Genomic DNA, 21918 nt, shown 5'->3' with positions numbered 1-21918 from the left:
AGGCGGATCAGGACAGATTATGAAGAGCATAATATCCAAGTAAAGAAATTTGAATTTTATTCTTTGTATGTTTTGGAGATCATAGGGGTTTGGGACCAATGTAATAGGGTTTGGGAGGCTGGTCATAGCTCATTAATGGAATACTTCATATCCAGCAAAGCCCAACTTTTTATCCTTTCCAGAAAATTTTTCCATGTTTGGCACTTTTTAAAAAGTGCCACCCCCTCACTACTACCTTCCATTACAGTCTGATTCCCTGTTTTGATTTACTTCATCAGCCACTTATCTGAAATCACCATGTTCATTTAATTCTTTGCTTAATTGCTACTGTCTCTTGCTTCCAGAGCAGATTCTTTCTTACCTTGCCCTGACCAGTGCTTTGCATATAGTAGACATATACCTCTGTTGAATTAATGAGTGAACTGTTCTTCCTCTAATATGTTAAATTATAGTATTCTATCCTGTGATTACAGCCTCCATCCTTTGTCTCCCTCCCCACCCACTCCCCACCCCAGTTTACCTCTTTTTGTCATTTCACTACTTGTACATAGCTTCTTCAGTTTCTTCTAATCTGCTAGCTGCCTGCCTTCACTGCCTTCCCTGACAAGTTTGGATTCTGTCATACATCATTTCACCTGTATTCTTTTTAATTTTTTCCTTCCTTTTCCTTTTGTCCCATCTGTCAAAATCTCTACCATGACTTAGACTGATCCAAATTGAACTTAAGAAGTACCTCCTGGAGAAAATCATGTAATGTATAGATTGTTGCCTGTAAAAATTAATAGTCTTCAACCTCAAGTAGACTTGCATCTTCCAGGAATCTTTTGTTTCCCACCCAACATATTTTCATTTCCTGCAGCCTCTGGTTTTGTTTTGCTTTTTAAATTTCCCCGCTATCCCCACACTTATCACCTTTCCCTTATTTTCCTCACCCACTTTACAAAGAAAATAGAACTCTTAGGTATGAATTTTCTTAACACTCTGCACCCATGTCCATCTTTGCCTCCTTTCCTTCCATCGCATTGCAAGAATTCTCTTTCTTTTGTTGAGCCGAATACTTTCACCTGTGCTATATATCCTATCCTATCCTCTTATTTCCTTGAAAGAGTGACTTTATCAGTCACTACCTCTCCATCCACCTCAAATTTTTTGTAATGAGTAGGTAAACATGTTTGGGTGTGTCCTTTCTTTATAACAAAAAGCCTTTCATTCTACTTAGTGATTCCTTTTTTCTGTTTCCTTAAGAGTGGTTTTAAACTCATTGTTTCTTAGCTCTCACCCACTCCTCAGTTCACTGCAGTCTGACCTCTGAACTCTACTCCTTAAAATTGTCTCTAACTGGGGTCACTAGCAACTTCTTTGTTTCTAAAGCTAGTGGATGCTTTTTAGTAGCTTCCATGGTATCTAAGACCATTTCTTCTTCTCCTTTAAAACTTTTATTTCTTGGTTTCTCTGAGGCAACTTTCTTGATTTTCACCTCTGTTCTTTTACAGTTTCCTTTGCATAATATCAAAGCACAGTTTTAGTAAAAGCAGTGGATGCAAATCAGTGTGTTCTAAAGATTAATCTCTGATTTAGCTGGAATATCTAGTCTTTCATTAATTTCTAACACCTAGACTTTTGCTAAGGATTAGACAGAAGAAATTTAAGGTTGTATTTTCTGTCAAGAATTTTGAATGAAAATGTGTTATGTTGCCAGTTACGGGTAGTTTCACCTGCACTGATAGGGTAGTTTCACATGCATTGATAAAATTCTCTTAAGGAAATAAAGGAGCCCAATCAAGAGCTGCGCTTACATACATTGTGAGCTGCGCTTACATGCGTTCAGCCTGATGTGGCTAATGACAAACTGCTTATGGAATGATGGCTCTCCCAATTCTTAGTAACTGTTCTGTCATCTATGATATGTTCAGTTCACCAGAGACTAGTATCTCAACAGTGCAGTTTGGTTGTGTTCTGTCTTTCTCTCTCCTCCCCATCTCACCTCCCCTATTAATCCTTTCAATGTGAAATATAATGTATGAAAAAGTACATGAAACAACTGTGGTGGTTATTTATTAATGCACTTTTATTGAGATATATCCACAGACCATACAATCCATCCAGAGTATACAATCTTAGGCCACAGTGTCATCATAACAATGTATTAACTATTTAAATGCAATTTTATTGAGATATATATTCACATACCATGTAATCATCCAAATTGTACAACCTAATGGTTCACGGTATCCTCATATAGCTGTGCATTTGTCATGTGATGTTTTTTTTTGTTCTGTGAATATCTATATAAATACTTTCCAAGTAAAAAAATAGATTATAATCAGTACCACAATCCACACTCTGAAAAATCTCTTCCCTTACCCTCAGATGTTACCGCTTTCCAAATTTCGAGGCCTTCACTCCCTTTGTTTTCCTTATAATTTTAAAAACTAAGTGTTACATCCTTAGACAAACGTTTCCTATTTTACATCTTTATATAAATGGAAAAATACAATAACTATTGTGAGTGTGTTGGTGTCAGTGTCAACCTTGTGCTTATGGTCCATTTATGTTGTTGCTCATAGCTTTAGTTCATTTATTATCTTTATTATGTAGCATTTCTTAAAATATACAGATATTGACCCATTTTACTGTTGATGGACATTTGAATTATTTCCAGTTTTTAGCTATTATGAACAGTGCTGCTATGAACATTCTTGTGTATTGGTAAACTTTTTTGGAGTCAACTTCAGTTTCACTGTATTTTGAATGTTTAGTATTATAACAAAAAATTAAACTTTATATTTCACATGCAGGTATATGAGATTTCCAGCCATCTCTTGGCTGTTCATCTCTTGTTACTGTTTTATGAGTGCTTAACTGCTGTTATTTAAACTGAAAATTGCTTCTTTCACATTCCATGTTGAAGAAACCATAAAAAGACTATTTTAAAATATGACTTAACCTTGTGATGATGTCATGTAGATCCATGCTGAGAAATTGCTATATGTTTCCATTATATTGTCACTATTAAATATGTTTGTAAGCTATTTTTAGATTCATATGGATGTTTATATTTTCTATAACAAGTGATGCTTGCCACAATTTTTTAAAAATTCTTAACCTAAAATGTCACCACTGTTTAATTTTTCAGTCCTAAAACTAATTGTTGATAAATAAACATCCGCTATATATTTTTCACCAATAATACAAATTTAGGTTTTATTGTAGAAATCTTATTTCTAAGAATGTATGTGTGATATTTATTATAGTAACTCTAATGGATTTTTGTTTTTTTTTAAGTTGGCCTTTGCCAGAGTTTGATCCAAGCCAAATTCGACTGATCGTTTATCAAGATTGTGAAAGACGAGGAAGAAATGTCTTGTTTGACTCCAGTGCTAAGAGGAAAACTGAGGACATATCAGTATCGGTGAGCATCATTATTGGTTTGGTTGAAATTTAATGTGTACCATTTGAATAATTAAAAAATGAAGGGATAAAATGTCAATTATGGCACTTTTATTTGTGAGTACAGAACATGTTTATCTTGTTTTAAAATTCACGGCCCTTCTCTTAAGAGATTCTGAAATTAACACTTCCATTATTCATCACTGGTCTAGCACCAAAAAGCATTTTATTTTAACATTTATTTCCTTATCTGGTTGTTTTGTGAGATGACTAGCACTTACAGAAATCCTTTTGGGTGTCTGGTCCAAGCTTTTCATCTTAGAGTTGTAGAAAATTAAACTCTGAAAGTTGAAATTCTTTGCCTGATGCTACAAAGCAAATTTAATCTCTAGTCTTTATTCCATAATTTCCCCCCTCCTTTACTGTGAACGCAGGAGCATCTGCTCTGTTACCTTTCAGAGGAAGATTTTGAAATACTCTGTGACCAGTTTAGCAATAGTACCTGGACATTGACTTGCTTGACCAAGGAAACCTAGCTGTCATCTGTGATTGAGTTTCTTTGCTGCTGTGCCATAATACTTTGAACCAAAGACTCAGTCCCCTGGAGTTGTAATTTGGAAATAGTAGCCTGGAATTGCATTTTTCCCAACTTCCCCTAAATTGATAGCTTTCCCTGACATTTCAGAATTTCCCTTGGGAAAGATTTCCTATCAGTAGAACTAAATTTCTTTGGAATTGGGTGTAGTGAATTGAGTATTAGTGTTTGAGATTTTTGTGTTCCTAGAAGAATTTTAATATATTGGCCATATTCTGTAGACTTATATATAATTGCATACTTAGCCTCCACTCCACATACAGGCACTGGAATAATTTTTGAATTACTTTGGTTGCTTGGTTTTATGATATCCTCTAATCAGTAACACGTTTCCTCATTTTCTGGGGATTGTGTTTTGTTTAGATCACTTACGTATCCTCTGAAAACTTTTTACAATTTTATGAGAAAAAAGCATTGCAGAAATATTCTTAAGCAATTGTGCAAATAACTATCTACAAAATACTAGGTCCTTGGAGATTTAAGTTTCTGTCCTCTTGATGCCTAATGTATTTGAAGAGGTAAACATTAAACAAATATATGTACAAATATATACACATATAAATAATTCCAAATTGTGATTAAGTACTGTGAAGGAAACACACAAACTTGTGAGATGCTGCCTTCCCGGTGGGCCCAGTTTTTATTGACTTGGGTGTGGTGATGTTAAGGAAGGTCTCACTGAGTAAAAGAAATTTAAGGTGAGATCTCACAGAATTGAGGAAGAGTATTCCTGTTAGCAGAACCAGCTAATGCAGTCTACACAGTGATGTGGGAGCTTGGTAGAATTCAAGGAACTAAAAGAAGGCTAGTAAGTAAAATGCAGAGTGTCTAGAGATGAAGTTGGAGAAATAGGAAGGAGCCAGAACATGCTGGGCCTTATTGGTGTCTGGGTTAGAAATTTGGATTTTATTCTAAATGCGGAGGGAAGCTATTGAAGGCATCTGGTTCAGGCATCACGTTAAAAGAACACTGGCTGCTATGTGGAGAGTGGTTAGATGTAGGGGGTGAGGGAGAAGGAAATGTTTGATGAATCCATTATTTTGATTTGAATACTTAGTTAGTAGATGGATGAGAACATCAAGAGTTTATCTTTGTGTTTAAGATACCTGAATTATTGTATTGGACTTGCTCAAGCAGACAGTTGAAATCTAAAGCTAGTTACTGCAAGTGTAATAAACATGTTTTCTCTAAGGTGTTGAGAAAAAACTCAATAGAGATAGGCTGAATGTGATAGGTGACAGTTATTGATTTATGAATATACTCTTTCGGTTATTTTTTTCAGCAAATATTTTGCAAGTTTTTCTTTACGCTTGATATTGTCATATTGACTTGCAGTATCTAACCTGTCTTCCTTACTATTTATCTTTTTAAATTTTTTATTTTTTATTATATATATTATATATTCACATACCATGTAATCATCCAAAGTATACAGTGGTTTACAATATCTTCATATAGCTGTATATTTATCGTCACAATTGACTTTTTGTGTGAAAAATAACATATACAATATTTATCTTGATTAATGCTATTCATTGTTGGTTTCCGTAGCATCCTTTGTTTTCATCCTAAACAATCTTGGGAGTCTTGACTCTTTCTGTCTCTTGTTCTCAGCCAGAAGATTATCTGGAATGATGTTTCATTTATCTTCTCTCCTGCCATTGTTTTCTTTCTTTCCTCTCAGGTTTTTTTGGTCTGTAAGTATTTACAAAAGCTTTCTACCTCAACTTTAACAAAATAATTATTCTTTGACTTTCTTCCTCATGACTCTGTCTCTTTTTTCTCTCTCTGTCTTTGATCCTCTTTGTCCCTTTCAGTTTATATCTGTGGTGTATCTTGGTATCTTTGGATCACTCTCTTGTGTCTCTGTTTCTCCTCTGTATATGGGTCGCTTTTCAGGTGTCTTTTCTCACTCTTTGTTCAGTGTTTCTTAGTCTCTGCTCAGTGTCCCTCCTCTCTAATTCTCATTGTCGTCTCTCTGCTTGTGTCCCTTTCAATAGTAATCTGTCTTCTGGCTCGATTCTTATGCCATCTATTCATTCCTCAGCGTTCTGTAATTTATTGTAAATTTACTCTTATTTTTTTGAACTTTCCCTTGAGTCAGACAGCCTTAAATACTTTCAGTCTGTTGTTTTCTATGTCTTCATCCTCCCTAGTTGAAAATTTTTCCTCCTTCAAGGTTCATTTCAATCGTTTCTGATTCCTTTAGCTATGTATCTTCTCTCTTCCATCAGACTTCTTTACTCATAGTCTTTAATACACTTCTATGTCATAGCTGTATTTCTGTGTACATTTGTTATTAGATTAAAACCAATAAACAAACAGAGAAAACCACTAATAAACAATTGGACCGTATATTTCCTGAACTGTACACTGCCTCTTATGTAGTAAGTTCTCAGGATATATTTTAATCAATTGTACTTACTCTTAGGAGATTTATTATCAAAATCCTGTAAATACTTTCATAAAAATTTCACATATTCCTTTTGATTACCACAGAACATGTTGAAATACTTTTTATTTACCCCAAAGTACAGTTTGAATGTTTAAATGATATTATTTTCATTTATATTACACTGTGTACTCTTGGAACATCAGATCATGTGGGTTCTGTTTAGGCAAAGAAGGAGTGTGTGTGATGTAAATTATATGTTGTATTACAGAATCAGCAGGAAACACTCACAAATATAAAATTTATAAAAGTGTCTCATGTAACCATGGGAACGCACAGTCCAAAATCCGCAGGGCAGGCTGTGAAGCCGACGATTTCAATGGAGGGTCTGGATGAACTCCACAGGAGAGGCTTGCCAGCCGAAGCAGGAAGAGAGACGGTCTCTTCTGAATCCTCCTTAAAAGGTTTCCAATGATTAGATTAAGCATCACTCATAGCAGAAAACACTCCCCTTGGCTGATTACAGATGTAATCAGCTATGGATGCAGCTGACGTGATCATGATTTAATTCTATGAAATGTCCTCATTGCAACAGACAGGCTAGCATTTGCCCAGCCAGACAAACAGGTACCACCACTTGCCCAAGTTGACGCACGAATCTGACCATGGCAGTCCACCCCTTGTCAACTTGGCAGCTATGCATATCACCTTAAACCATACCTAATTTCTAAATAAAAAACAATGAAACACATTTTTTCTTTCACCTAACAATACTCAGCTGTCTTGCACATAACTGGAAACACATTAAATCTCTCCACAGTAGGGTGCAAGTCCTTGGGTAGTATTCATTCTTAAACTTGCTATCTTGCAACTTAAATAGTATAATGTGAACAAAACAGCATTACAGTCCTCGTTTCTATAACCGATCACGTTGTCGTAGTTCTTATTTATCACTACCTTCTTCCACTACCCATTCCATGTTCCCTTTCCCTCAGCAAGCACTTCAGCTGGCCATGGTTCTTTGCCTGGTGGGGTGACCCAAACCTTCATTCCTGAAGTTTCAGAGCCATTGGTAATCCTGCCTGGATTGGGTTGTTGCAGTTTTCCATTGATTTTTTTTTTTTTTTTTTGAGTCTAACCTAAAGCAGGTCATTTTATTTTTTATTTATTTATTTTATTAATTAAAGGAAAAAAAATAAACACAACATTTAGAAATCATTGCATTCTACATATGCAATCAGTAATTCTTAACATCATCACATAGATGCATGATCATCATTTCTTAGTACATTTGCATCGATTTAGGAAAAGAACTAGCAAAACAACAGAAAAAGATATAGAATGTTAATATAGAGAAAAAAATAAAAATAATAATAATAGTAAAAAAAAAAAAGAAAAGGAAAAAGAAAAAAAAAGACAAACAAACAGACAGACAAAAAAAAAACCCTATAGCTCAGATGCAGCTTCATTCAGTGTTTTAACATGATTACTTTACAATTAGGTATTATTGTGCTGTCCATTTTTGAGTTTTTGTATCTTGTCCTGCTGCACAGTCTGTATCCCTTCCGCTCCAATTACCCATTATCTTACCCTGATTCTAACTCCTGCTGGACTCTGTTACCAATGACATATTCCAAGTTTATTCTTGAATGTCAGTTCACATCAGTGGGACCATACAGTATTTGTCCTTAAGTTTTTGGCTAGACTCACTCAGCATAATGTTCTCTAGGCCCATCCATGTTATTACATGCTTCATAAGTTTATTCTGTCTTAAAGCTGTATAATATTCCATCGTATGTATATACCACAGTTTGTTTAGCCACTCGTCTGTTGATGGACATTTTGGCTGTTTCCATCTCTTTGCAATTGTAAATAACGCTGCTATAAACATTGATGTGCAAATGTGTGTTTGCGTCTTTGCCCTTAAGTCCTTTGAGTAGATACCTAGCAATGGTATTGCTGGGTCGTATGGCAATTCTATATTCAGCTTTTTGAGGAACCGCCAAACTGCCTTCCACAGTGGTTGCACCATTTGACATTCCCATCAACAGTGGATAAGTGTGCCTCTTTCTCCGCATCCTCTCCAGCACTTGTCATTTTCTGTTTTGTTGATAATGGCCATTCTGGTGGGTGTGAGATGATATCTCATTGTGATTTTGATTTGCATTTCACTAATGGCTAGGGACATTGAGCATCTCTTCAGGTGCCTTTTGGCCATTTGTATTTCCTCTTCTGATAGGTGTCTGTTCAAGTCTTTTTCCCATTTTGTAATTGGGTTGGTTGTCTTTTTGTTGTTGAGTTGAACAATCTCTTTATAAATTCTGGATACTAGACCTTCATCTGATATGTCGTTTCCAAATATTGTCTCCCATTGTGTAGGCTGTCTTTCTACTTTCTTGATGAAGTTCTTTGATGCACAAAAGTGTTTAATTTTGAGGAGTTCCCATTTATTTATTTCTTTCTTCAGTGCTCTTGCTTTAGGTTTAAGGTCCATAAAACCGCCTGCAATTGTAAGATTCATAAGATATCTCCCTACATTTTCCTCTAACTGTTTTATGGTCTTAGACCTGATGTTTCGGTCTTTGATCCATTTTGAGTTAACTTTTGTATAGGGTGTGAGATACGGGTCCTCTTTCATTCTTTTGCATATGGATATCCAGTTCTCTAGGCACCATTTATTGAAGAGACTGTTCTGTCCCAGGTGAGTTTGCTTGACTGCCTTATCAAAGATCAAATGTCCACAGATGAGAGGGTCTATATCTGAGCACTCTATTCGATTCCATTGGTCGATATATCTATCTTTATGCCAATACCATGCTGTTTTGACCACTGTGGCTTCATAATATGCCTTAAAGTCAGGCAGTGCAAGACCTCCAGCTTCATTTTTTTTCCTCAAGAAGTTTTTAGCAATTCGGGGCACCCTGCCCTTCCAGATAAATTTGCTTATTGGTTTTTCTATTTCTGAAAAATAAGTTGTTGGGATTTTGATTGGTATTGCATTGAATCTGTAAATCAATTTAGGTAGGATTGACATCTTAACTATATTTAGTCTTCCAATCCATGAACACGGTATGCCCTTCCATCTGTTTAGGTCTTCTGTGATTTCTTTTAGCAGTTTTTTGTAGTTTTCTTTGTATAGGTCTTTTGTCTCTTTAGTTAAATTTATTCCTAGGTATTTTATTCTTTTAGTTGCAATTGTAAATGGGATTCGTTTCTTGATTTCCCCCTCTGCTTGTTCATTGCTAGTGTATAGAAATGCTACAGATTTTTGAATGTTGATCTTGTAACCTTCTACTTTGCTGTACTCATTTATTAGCTCTAGTAGTTTTGTTGTGGATTTTTCCGGGTTTTCGACGTATAGTATCATATCGTCTGCAAACAGTGATAGTTTTACTTCTTCCTTTCCAATTTTGATGCCTTGTATTTCTTTTTCTTGTCTACTTGCTCTGTCTAGAACCTCCAACACAATGTTGAATAATAGTGGTGATAATGGACATCCTTATCTTGTTCCTGATCTTAGGGGGAAAGTTTTCAATTTTTCCCCATTGAGGATGATATTAGTTGTGGGTTTTTCATATATTCCCTCTATCATTTTAAGGAAGTTCCCTTGTATTCCTATCTTTTGAAGTGTTTTCAACAGGAAAGGATGTTGACTCTTGTCAGATGCCTTCTCTGCATCAATTGAGATGATCATGTGATTTTTCTGCTTTGATTTGTTGATGTGGTGTATTTCATTAATTGATTTTCTTATGTTGAACCATCCTTGCATACCTGGGATGAATCCTACTTGGTCATGATGTATATTTCTTTTAATGTGTTGTTGGATACGATTTGCTAGAATTTTGTTGTGGATTTTTGCATCTATACTCATTAGAGAGATTGGTCTGTAGTTTTCTTTTTTTGTAATATCTTTGCCTGGTTTTGGTATGAAGGTGATGTTGGCTTCATAGAATGAATTAGGTAGTTTTCCCTCCACTTCGATTTTTTTGAAGAGTTTGAGGAGAGTTGCTACTAATTCTTTCTGGAATGTTTGATAAAATTCACATGTGAAGCCGTCTGGTCTTGGACTTTTCTTTTTGGGAAGCTTTTGAATGACTGATTCAGTTTCTTTACTTGTGATTGGTTTGTTGAGGTCATCTATTTCTTCTTGAGTCTAAGTTGGTTGTTCATGTCTTTCCAGGAACCCATGCATTTCATCTAAATTGTTGTATTTATTAGCATAAAGTTGTTCATAGTATCCTGTTATTACCTCCTTTATTTCTGTGAGGTCAGTAGTTATGTCTCCTCTTCCATTTCTGATCTTATTTATTTGCATCCTCTCTCTTCTTCTTTTTGTCAATCTTGCTAAGGGCCCATCAATCTTATTGATTTTCTCATAGAACCAACTTCTGGTCTTATTGATTTTCTCTATCGTTTTCATGTTTTCAATTTCATTTATTTCTGCTCTAATCTTTGTTATTTCTTTCCTTTTGCTTGCTTTGGGATTCGTTTACTGTTCTTTCTCCAGTTCTTCCAAGTGGACAGTTAATTCCTGAATTTTTGCCTTTTCTTCTTTTCTGATATAGGCATTTAGGGCAATAAATTTCCCTCTTAGCACTGCCTTTACTGCGTCCCATAAGTTTTGATATGTTGTGTTTTCATTTTCATTCACCTCGATGTATTTACTAATTTCTCTTGCAATTTCTTCTTTGACCCACTCGTTGTTTAAGAGTGTGTTGTTGAGCCTCCACGTATTTGTGAATTTTCTGGCACTCCGCCTATTATTGATTTCCAACTTCATTCCTTTATGATCCGAGAAAGTGTTGTGTATGATTTCAATCTTTTTAAATTTGTTGAGACTTGCTTTGTGACCCAGCATATGGTCTATCTTTGAGAATGATCCATGAGCACTTGAGAAAAAGGTGTATCCTGCTGTTGTGGGATGTAATGTCCTATAAATGTCTGTTAAGTCTAGCTCATTTATAGTAATATTCAGAATCTCTATTTCTTTATTGATCCTCTGTCTAGATGTTCTGTCCATTGATGAGAGTGGTGAATTGAAGTCTCCAACTATTATGGTATATGTGTCTATTTCCCTTTTCAGTATTTGCAGTGTTGGCCTCACGTATTTAGGGGCATTCCGGTTCGGTGCATAAATATTTGTGATTGTTATGTCTTCTTGTTTAATTGTTCCTTTTATTAGTAGATAGTGTCCGTCTTTGTCTCTTTTAACTGTTTTACATTCCAAGTCTAATTTGTTGGATATTATTGTAGCTACTCCTGCTCTTTTCTGGTTGTTTTTTGCATGAAATATCTTTTTCCAACCTTTCACTTTCAACCTATGTTTATCTTTGGGTCTAAGATGTGTTTCCTGTAGACAGCATATGGAAGGATCCTGTTTTTTAATCCATTCTGCCAGTGTATGTCTTTTGATTGGGGAATTCAGTCCATTAACATTTAGTGTTATTAGTGTTTGGATAATATTTTCCTCTACCATTTTGCCTTTTGTATTATGTATATCATATCTGATTTTCCTTCTTTCTGCACTCTTCTCCATACCTCTCTCTTCTGTCTTTTCGTATCTGACTCTAGTGCTCCCTTTAGTATTTCTTGCAGAGCTGGTCTCTTGGTCACAAATTCTCTCAGTAACTTTTTGTCTGAGAATGTTTTAATTTCTCCCTCATTTTTGACGGACAATTTTGCTGGATATAGAAGTCTTGGTTGGCAGTTTTTTGTCTTTTAGTAATTTAAATATATCATCCCACTGTCTTCTAGCTTCCATGGTTTCTACTGAGAAATCTGCACATAGTCTTATTGGGTTTCCCTTGTATGTGATGGATTGTTTTTCTCTTGCTTCTTTCAAGATCCTCTCTTTCTCTTTGACCTCTGACATTCTAACTAGTAAGTGTCTTGGAGAACGCCTGTTTGGGTCTATTCTCTTTGGGGTGTGCTGCACTTCTTGGATCTATAATTTTGGGTCTTTCATAAGAGTTGGGAAATTTTCAGTGGTAATTTCTTCCATTAGTTTTTCTCCTCCTTTTCCCTTTTCTTCTCCTTCTGGGACACCCACAACACATATATTTGTTCGCTCCATATTGTTCTTCAGTTCCCTGACACCCTGTTCAAATTTTTCTATTCTTTTCCCGATAGTTTCTGTTTCTTTTTGGAATTCAGATGTTCCATCCTCCAAATCACTAATTCTATCTTCTGTCTCTTTAAATCTATCATTGTAGGTATCCATTATTTTTTCCATCTTTTGTACTTTGTCCTTCATTTCCATAAGTTCTGTGATTTGTTTTTTAGTTTTTCTATTTCTTCTTTTTGTTCAGCCCATGTCTTCTTCATGTCCCCCCTCAAGTTATCGATTTCGTTTTTGAAGAGGTTTTCCTTTTCTGTTCATATATTCAGCATTAGTTGTCTCAGCTCCTGTATCTCATTTGAACTATTGGTTTGTTCCTTTGACTGGGCCATATTTTCCATTTTCTGAGCGTGATCCGTTATCTTCTGCTGGCGTCTGGGCATTTAATCAGATTTCCCTGTGTGTTGGACCGAACAGGTTGAAAGATTTTTCTGTGAAATCTCTGGGTTCTGTTTTTCTTACCCCGCCCAGTAGGTGGCGCTCATGGCACTCCTTTGTCTGCGGTTCCCACCAGTAAAAGGTGCTGTGGGTCCTTTAACTTTGGAAAACTCTCACAGTAGGGGAGGTTCGCCAGCCGAAGCGGCTTGGAAGAGTGTCAATTCGAATCTCCCAGCCGGCCCGGGGATCCGAACGCGGGGAGGGTCGCCGGCCGCCGCTGCCCGGGAGAGCGCCCTTCCGAATATCCTAGTCGGCCCGGGGCACCAAGCGTGGCGGAAGGGCTCCAGCTGCCGCGGCCCGGGGGAGTGCACCGTTCCCAGCCGGACCGGGAAGCCACGTGTTTGGAAGGGACCCCCGTCACCGTTCTCCACGTCCTGGAGATCTCCGATCCAATTCTCCCAGCTGTTCCGCGTGGCCGCGCATGGGGGGTGCACCAGCCGCCGCGGCTTGAGGAGACCGCCTGGCCAATTCTCCCAGTTGGCACGGGAAGGAGGGAAGGAGGGACTCCGGCCGCCTGTCGTCCCAGCCCGGGGAAGCCCGTGCCCCTTGGCGATCTCTCCGAAGCGGGTTCTCCCAGCCAGTCAGCCATTCCAGAATTGGGTACACTGTCTTTTTGATCTCTGTCGTGGCTCCGGGAATTGTTCTGTATCGTTTCTACTCCCCTAGTAGCTGTTCTGGAGGAGGAACTAAGACCTGCGTGTCTTACTAAGCCGCCATCTTCTCCGGAAGTCCTTAGGTCATTTTATTTTTAATCCACACTTTGATGCCATAAGAAGAAAAATGTTATAGAAAAATATACATCCCAGATTAGCTAACTGTCTCCTTGGCTGCCACTGCTCTACTTTATGGAGAGGTTTTGAACCTCAACCAAGATTCGCCCTCCAAAACCACACTCTGCATCTCCTGGTTTTCACACCTGTGTGTAATCCCCTTCCCTTGCAAACACAACGTGGCAGAGAGGATGATGAGCTGCCACTTCAAAAAGACCACAGCTTCCATCCTGGGCATCCTCCATTGCTGGGTCGGAGGAAAGTCAGCTGCGTTTAACGGCAAACTTCTTAGAGGTCATAGCTTAGTGATTCTGGAGTAATCACAAACCTACGATGGTGGCGGGATTGGGTTCGGGCTTTTATTTGTTTTGTTGCTGTCCGGGGTCACTAGTTCGGTAGTACTTGGCCAAGAAAACTCAGACTACACAGGAAGCAGGGTGTCCAGCCTAGTTTCAGAAGCTCTGGGAAATCGCGCTTCACATTTACTTCCCCTTCCCGGGCTCTCCCTGCACATTTGAGAACACCGTTGCTGCCCAATTAAAAGATTCCATTGATTTTAATCACAGGACATGATAGTACTAAAAGGTGCCCTAGGAAATCGCCTATATTCCAAGAAGACTCTTCTTTACCTCTGTTGTGTAGTTGCAGTCCTAGTTCCCCCTGATAGTCAGGGTCAATCACCCCAGCCAATAATGTCATCCCCTTCTTGGCTTGTTGATCCAGGGGCATGAGTAGCCCAAAGTGACCAGGTGGCAGTCTTAATCATTATTGTTTCTTCTAGTGGATGCACTTCCCCTTTGGTAACTAAAACCTGTAGACCAGCAGAGCTCAGGGTTGCAGGGACAGGAAGCAAAAATTTTCCTAGTGGATCACTAGGGTAATAGTGACTGGTAATACTCCCATTTCCAATCCTTGGTTCCTGGACCCATGGATCCTGGCTATGCGAGATACAGCACCTTACAGCGGATGCTGATTCTGAGCATATATAGCTTCCTGGAGAACATTACCCGAGCACTTCAAGGTATTGCCACATAGTTGACACCATAATTGAGTTTTCAAAAGGCCATTCCACCGTTCTATCAATCCAGTTGCTTCTGGATGATGGGGAACATGGTAAGACCAAAGAATTCTATGAGCATGTGCCCATTCCCCTACTTCATTTGCTGTGAAGTGTGTCCCTTGATCGGAAGCAATGCTGTCTAGAATAGCATGACGATGGATAAGGCATTCTGTAAGCCCACAGATGGTAGTTTTGACAGAAGCACTGAGTGCAGGGAAAGCAAACCCATATCCAGAGTATGTGTCTGTTCCAGTTAGAATAAATTGCTACCCCTTCTATGAAGGGAGTGGTTCAATATAATCAACCTGTAGCCATGTAGCCGGCTGGTCACCTCTGGAAATGGTGCCATTTTGGAGGCTGAGTGTGGGTCTCTGCTGCTGGCAGATTGGGCACTCAGCAGAGGCTGTTGCCAAGTGAGCCTTGGTGAGTGGAAGTTCATGTTGCTGCACCCATGCATAACCTCCATCCCTACCACCATGACCACTTTGTTCACGAGCCCGTTGGCAGTGACAGGAGTTGCTGGGGAAAGAGGCTGACTGGTATCCACTGAACGGGTCATCTTATCCACTTGATTATTTAAACCTTCCTCTGCTGAAGTCACCCTTTGGTGCATATTCACATGGAACACAAATATGTTCATGTTTTTAGCCCACTCAGAAAGGTCTATCCACATATTTCTTCCCCAGACCTCTTTGTCAGCAATTTTCCAATTATGGTCTTTCCAAGTCTCTGACTATCCAGCCAGACCAGTAGCAGCAGCCGGTGAGCCAGTATACAAATGCACCTCTGGCCAGTTTTCCTTCCAAGCAAAATGAACAACCAGGTGCACTGCTCAAAGTTCTGCCTACTGGGAGGATTTCCCCTCACCACTGTCCTTCAGGGACACATGAGAAAAGGGTTGTAGTGCTGCAGCTATCCACTTTTGGGTGGTACCTACATATCATGCTGAACCATCTGTAAACCATGCCTCAGGCCCGAGTTTTCTCTTTCTTAGTGCACTGTAAGGAACTCCCCAAGAGGCCATAGCTCTGGTCTGGGAAAGAGAAGGTAATGTATGTGGCAGGAGTGGAGACCATAGGCATTTGGGCCACTTCCTCATGTAACTTATTTGTGCCTTTAGGACCTGCTCTAACCCTATCTCGTATATACCATATCCATTTTACAATTGGGTGCTGTTGCGCACGCCCAACTTTATTGGGCTTGGTGGGTCAGACAACAGCCATCTCATGATAGGCAACTCAGGTCTCATGGTAACTCGGTGGCCCATGGTTTAAGTGTTCAGTCTCTACTTAGGGCTAGTAGCAGGCCAAAAGCTATTACAGCAGAGGGTAAGGCTTTGCTCCAAAATCCTAAGGGTCTGCCTTGTGATTCTCCTATAGGGGCGTGCAAAGGCTCCAAATAGCATCTCTGTTTGCCACTGACACTTCCAGCACCATCGAATCTGCTGGATTATACGGCCCAAGCAGCAGAGCAGCTTGTACAGCAGCCTGAACCTGTTGCAGAGCCTCCTTTTGTTCAGGTCCCCACTCAAAATTAGCAGCTTTTCTGCTCACTCAATAAATGGGCCGAAGTAGTACACTTGGATATACATAAAATAAAGAATATGCTGTTACCAAAATCCAAAGAGATGAACTAGGCATTGTCCCTCTTTTTTGGTCATAGGAAGTGCCAGATGCAGCACCTTATCCTTCACCTTAGAAGGGATATCTCTACATGCCCCACACCAGTGGACACCTAGAAATTTCAATGAGGTAGAAGGCCCCTGTATTTTTGTTGGATTTATCTCCCATCCTCTGGCACTGAGATGCCTTACCAGTAAGTCTAGAGTAGTTGCTACTTCTTGCTTACTAGGTCCAGTCAACATGATATCATCAATATAATGGACTAGTGTGATGTCTCGTGGGAGGGAGAAACAATTAAGGTCGCTGTGGACATAATTATGACATAGGGCTGGAGAGTTGATATACCCCTGAGGTAGGACAGTGAAAGTATATTGCTAACCTTGCCAGTTGAAAGCACACTATTTCTGGTGGTCCTTACTAACAGCTATTGAGAAAAAAGCATTTGCCAGATCAATAGCTGCATACCAGGTACCAGGAGATGTATTGAAACAGATGGGCCATCTGTTTTCTGCACAGGCCAAGTAGGAGAGTTGAATGGGAATGTGGTGGGAATCACCACCCCTACATCCTTCAAGTCTTTAGAAGTCGCAGTAATCTCTGCAGTCCCTCCAGGAATCCAGTATTGCTTCTAATTTACTATTTTGCTAGGTAGAAGCAGTTCTAGTGGCTTCCACCTGGCCTTTCCCACCATAATAGCCCTCACTGCACAAGTTAGAGAGCCAATGTGGGGATTCTGCCAATTGCTTAGTATGTCTATTTCAATAATACATTCTGGAATTGGGGAGATAACTATAGAATGGGTCCAGGGGCCATTGTGAGATGGACCTGAGATAAAACTCCATTGATCACCTGGCCTCCACTCTGACTGGTAGACCAGAGTGATGTTTTGGGTCCCCTGGAATTAATGTCACTTCTGAACCAGTGTCTAATAATCCCCCAAATATATGATCATTTCCTTTTCTCAGTGCACAGTTACCCTGGTAAAAGGCTGTCAATCTCCTTGGGGAAGGCTCGGAGGAAGATTAACAGTATAAATTTGTGGCAGTGTAACAGGGTTCTCCCCCAAAGGGACGTGGCCTCCCCTGCATTCAAGGGCTTTGGGTCTGTAAACTGTCTCAAGTTCGGAAATTGAGTAAAGGGGCCGTGACTCTGTGTTTTTGTAATTCAGGGGCCGTGACTCTGTGTTTTTGTAATTCAGGTTGGACTTCTGTTCACTTGACCTAGAACTCTTTTGTTTATACAGCTCGAACAAGAATTTAGTAGACTGCCCATCTATTGTATTTCTAGGTACCCCATGATTTACTAGCCAATGCCACTAATCTCTGCGAGTCATGTTATTTTGACTCCTGCTTTAAGTTTGCTCTCTATTGCAATAGCCATGTCCATCCTGTCTTTGGTGATTAAGTGCCGCACCTAGCTTCTGCCAAATTGGGATCCAGTCATCCCCGTTGTGTTTAAGTTTTCCAGCTCAGTGATAGCAGTTCCTATGGTAATATCTGACCTACAGAGAAGTACAACTACAGAGCTCTTCAAGAATGATGGTGCTAGTCTCACAAATTTATTTTTCACTGTTCTGGTAAAAAGTGCATCCTCCGGACATTCCTGGGGTGTAAGAGCAGGCTTTGCATGATAAATCCACTCTAACATTCCAATCTCTGTACGCCTCTGGAGCCCCTCATCTACATTATACCAGGGCAGTTCTGGCATTTCAGCTACAGGTAATGTCAGTCACCTTTTGATCTATGCTTCAACCAACCATCCAAATCAACTGTTAATACCTTTTCTAACCCCTCGAGGTATAACACTGAATGCAGAATCTCTCCTTAATGGGCCCATATCAATAAATTCAGCCTGATCCAGCCTTATATCCCTCCTACCACTATCCCGCACCCTTAAAATCCATTGCTACACATATTCCCCTGATTTTTGTCTATATAAATTTGAAAACTCATAGAGTTCTTTTGGAGTATAGCATACCTCCTCATGTGTGGTACTTTGTACCTCACCTTTAGGGGCCTGTTGGGACTTTAGTCCAGTTATAGATCTAGAAGAAATGAGGGGTGGTGGGGGTGGGTCATGAAAAAATTAGAAATATATTCCAAGCCATTTGCTTCAGGGCATTCATTTGCAGTTTCATCTGGTGAAACAGGATTAATCACTCTTGGGCTAATCCCTTCAGGAGGAGGGTGGGTGGCCAACTCCTCAAGGCAGGCTGGAAGTGGAGTGGCTATGTTCTCAGGGCAGACTTACAGGATTATCTAGAGAAGACTCAGCACGATCTAGGGTTTCAACCTCACCCCCGACATCATTATCAATCCATGTGTCACCATCCGTTTTTTCAGGGGCCCACTCCTTTCCAATCAGTGCCCTCACTTTAACAACAGACACCATACAACTTTGAGATTTCAGTTTACATTGTGAAGTTGCTACTCTTAACAATAAGATTCTGAGTCTGATTTTCAGAGAACTCAAGTCTGTGGCTACAGGAAATAAGATTTTCTTTCAGGATACTCATAGAAATGCCTACATCTTGTCAGACGGAGCTTAAGCTTCTCATTTGAAGCCTTATGCCCATCCCTTTCACTCCTTAATGTATCCAATGTATCTAACAACAACCAACCAATGTCTCTATACCTCTTATTTCCACAAAACTCCATAAAGGTGTCAAAAACATTATACCCCAAAGCCTGGCTTCGTATAAGTGAAGCATTAGGAGAATTTAATGGTGATATTTTGACTATCTCTTTTGCCAGTTCACTTCATGGATTGGGAGTGTCATTCTGATTATGGAACTCAGAGTCCTTAGTGCCTTTGAGCCAAGCAGAGTAGAGAATCATTCATAGAAACCCATTTTTATGATTCTGTTTCCTAAGAACCACTCTTGGTACCAAGTTGCATTAGTTAGGGTTCTCTAGAGAAACAGAATCAACAGGAAGCACTCGTAAATATAAAATTTATAAAAGTGTCTTATGTAACTGTGGGAACACAGAGTCCAAAATCTGCAGGACAGGCAGTGAAGCCGATGATTCCAATGGAGGATCTGGACGAACTCCACAGGAGAGGCTCGCCGGCCAAAGCAGAAACAGAGCCTGTCTCTTCTGAATCCTCCTTAAAAGGCTTCCAGTGATTAGATTAAGCATCACTCATTGCAGGATACACACCCCTTGGTTGATTACAAATGTAATCAGCTATGGATGCAGCTGACGTGATCATGATTTAATTCTATGAAATGTTCTCATTGCAACAGACAGGCCAGCATTTGCCCAACCAGACAAACAGGTACCACCATTTGGCCAAGTTGACATATGAACCTGACCATGACATACGTCTAATCTTCTCATTCAATATTTTGTGTCAAAACATAATGAGGTAATGGTTTAGGCATTAGCAGTTTGCTAGACAAAAGTAAATCATTCAGGCTTGCTATCTTTGTCTGATGACATTCTATACTGATACAGTAAATGTCGAAGTCATTTCTCATGCTCTTCTTCTCAGTTCCGAGCAACCTGCCAGAGAAAATAAAGATTATAAATACAATTTTGACCACATAATTAACCAGAAATTTTATTGAAACAAATTTCTGTCTTATAGTTGAGAAAGTAATACCATCATGACTTGCAAGTGGAGAGACAAGCTTTGGGGTGTCAGACCCACCAAATTGCTTTATTCAGTTGCCTTTAGCTAGATGAATTTAATGTTTTCCTATTTGGAAACAGTTTTAACTTTCCTGGGCAATTTAAATATTAGTGTGAATTTAATTTAAGCATTATGTCTGATGAAACATTCATTTGAAAATTGTCAAGTAGGAGTAGACCTACTCGGGCTCACCCAGTAAGTTAGGGTATAATTAAATGGGTCAAAATTATATTAATGAAACCTGTTTACTTTGATGCTATACCAGCATTAAGAAATGGCTGTATGACTGACTGTAATATACAAACTCAGAGAATTGAAGTCAAGAGCATGGGTTATCAGGTTGGCATGTATTGTAAAGAGTCCTAGATTGTAAGCTCTTACAGCAGTCACATATATTTAGAAATTGTAACTGATATTTCAAAATTCTGAGATACTTAGCTATTTGCATATAACCTGATCATTTCCCGAAACTTTGTGTATTTATGTGACACCTGAGACTGACAATTAGAGCACTGAAGCTATGAAAGTCAGCATTACTCCCTACAGGAACTGTTAAAAAAAATTGAAAAAGTCATCAGACTTCGACTAGAGATATGAATGAAGCTGATCTGCATAGGGCTAAGATAAGTCAGAACCTTGGGTAAAGGATGATATGGCTCATATGTTCAAACTTCAACTTCTGTGTGAGACTAAAGGAGGAGATGTTTATTTGCGGCATTATTTATATTTTGGGTACACCACAAGTATATGGAATCTTGACTAGGGTGTGAGATCTTGTTGGTTTGTGCAGGTTAGTGTGATACCCCAGTATATTCCAGAGTAATTTGGGCAGAGAATAAAAAATACATTTATAAAGTCCCCTTGAGATACTGAGGAGAAAGGAGGAAATATTAAATTTCCCTATCTGGGGAATTCCTATATTCTTACAAGCAGTGAGGACAACTAATTTAATAAGCTGAGCCCTCAGTCTTGGGGCTCACCCCTATGAAGCTTATTCCTTCAAAGGAGAAGCTAAGCCTACTGATAATTATGCCTAGGAGTCAACCCCAGAGAACCTGTCTTGTTGCTCAGATGTGGCCTTTCTGTGTAAGCCAAATCCACAGGTGAACTCACTGCCCTCCCCTCTACGTGGGAAATGTCTTCCAGCGGTTTAAATCTCCCTGGCAATATGGGACAGAACTCCTGGGATGAAAGTCCTGGTATTGAGAAAGCCTTCTTGAGCAAAAGGGGAAAGGGAGAAAAGAGACAAAATAAAGTTACAGTGCCTGAGTGATTTCAATCAGAGCTGAGAGGTTATCCTGGAGATTATTCTTATGCATTTTATAGATAACCCATTTTAATTTATGGTGTGTTGGAGTGACTAGAGGGAAGTACCTGAAACTGTTGAACTATGCTCCAGTAGCCATGATTCTTGAAGAGGTATCTTTTACAATGTGACCATGTGATTGTGAAAACTTTCTGTCTCATGATCCTTTCATGGACAGATGAGTAAAAAATAAATAAATAATATGGAAGATAAAGGGTAAAAATTGGATAGATTGAAATATTGTAGGTCAGTGAGTGGGCGGGAGAGTAAGGGGTATGGGATGTATTGAACTCTTTTTTCTTTTTATTTATTTTTATGGAGTGATGTAAATGTTCTAAAAATGATCAGGTGAAGAATACTCCACTAGGTGATGATATTGTGAGCCATTGATTGTATAATATGGTTGGAGTTATGTTTATGTAGATTTCTCAGTAAAAATAAAAAAGAAATGGCCATTTAAAATATTTTTGAGATCCCTTTGAATGCATAAGACATATAGTAGTTTTTTTGTATATATAAAGAAAATAAATAGTCTTTATTTATTATCTTTCATCCTTTAACCAAAGGATTGTCTGTGAAAAATGTTTGTTT

General features: G+C 38.9%; 1 protein-coding gene across 5 annotated transcripts in view; it reads left to right on the top strand.

The window, feature by feature from the left end:
- FNIP1 (folliculin interacting protein 1) overlaps positions 1 to 21918 on the top strand; it is a 170099-nt gene that overhangs the window by 67481 nt on the left and 80700 nt on the right. For all 5 annotated transcript variants that reach the window (XM_077138342.1, XM_077138344.1, XM_077138343.1 and 2 more), the window contains exon 2: positions 3286 to 3412. In XM_077138342.1, coding sequence (XP_076994457.1) covers positions 3286 to 3412 — 127 coding nt within the window. The remainder of the gene's footprint in view (positions 1 to 3285; positions 3413 to 21918) is intronic.

This window comes from Tamandua tetradactyla, chromosome 20 (assembly GCF_023851605.1).
Source record: "Tamandua tetradactyla isolate mTamTet1 chromosome 20, mTamTet1.pri, whole genome shotgun sequence".
Classification (NCBI taxonomy): domain Eukaryota; kingdom Metazoa; phylum Chordata; class Mammalia; order Pilosa; family Myrmecophagidae; genus Tamandua; species Tamandua tetradactyla.
The sequence above is the reverse complement of the archived record's forward strand: the minus strand, read 5'-3'. Positions and strand labels throughout refer to the sequence as shown.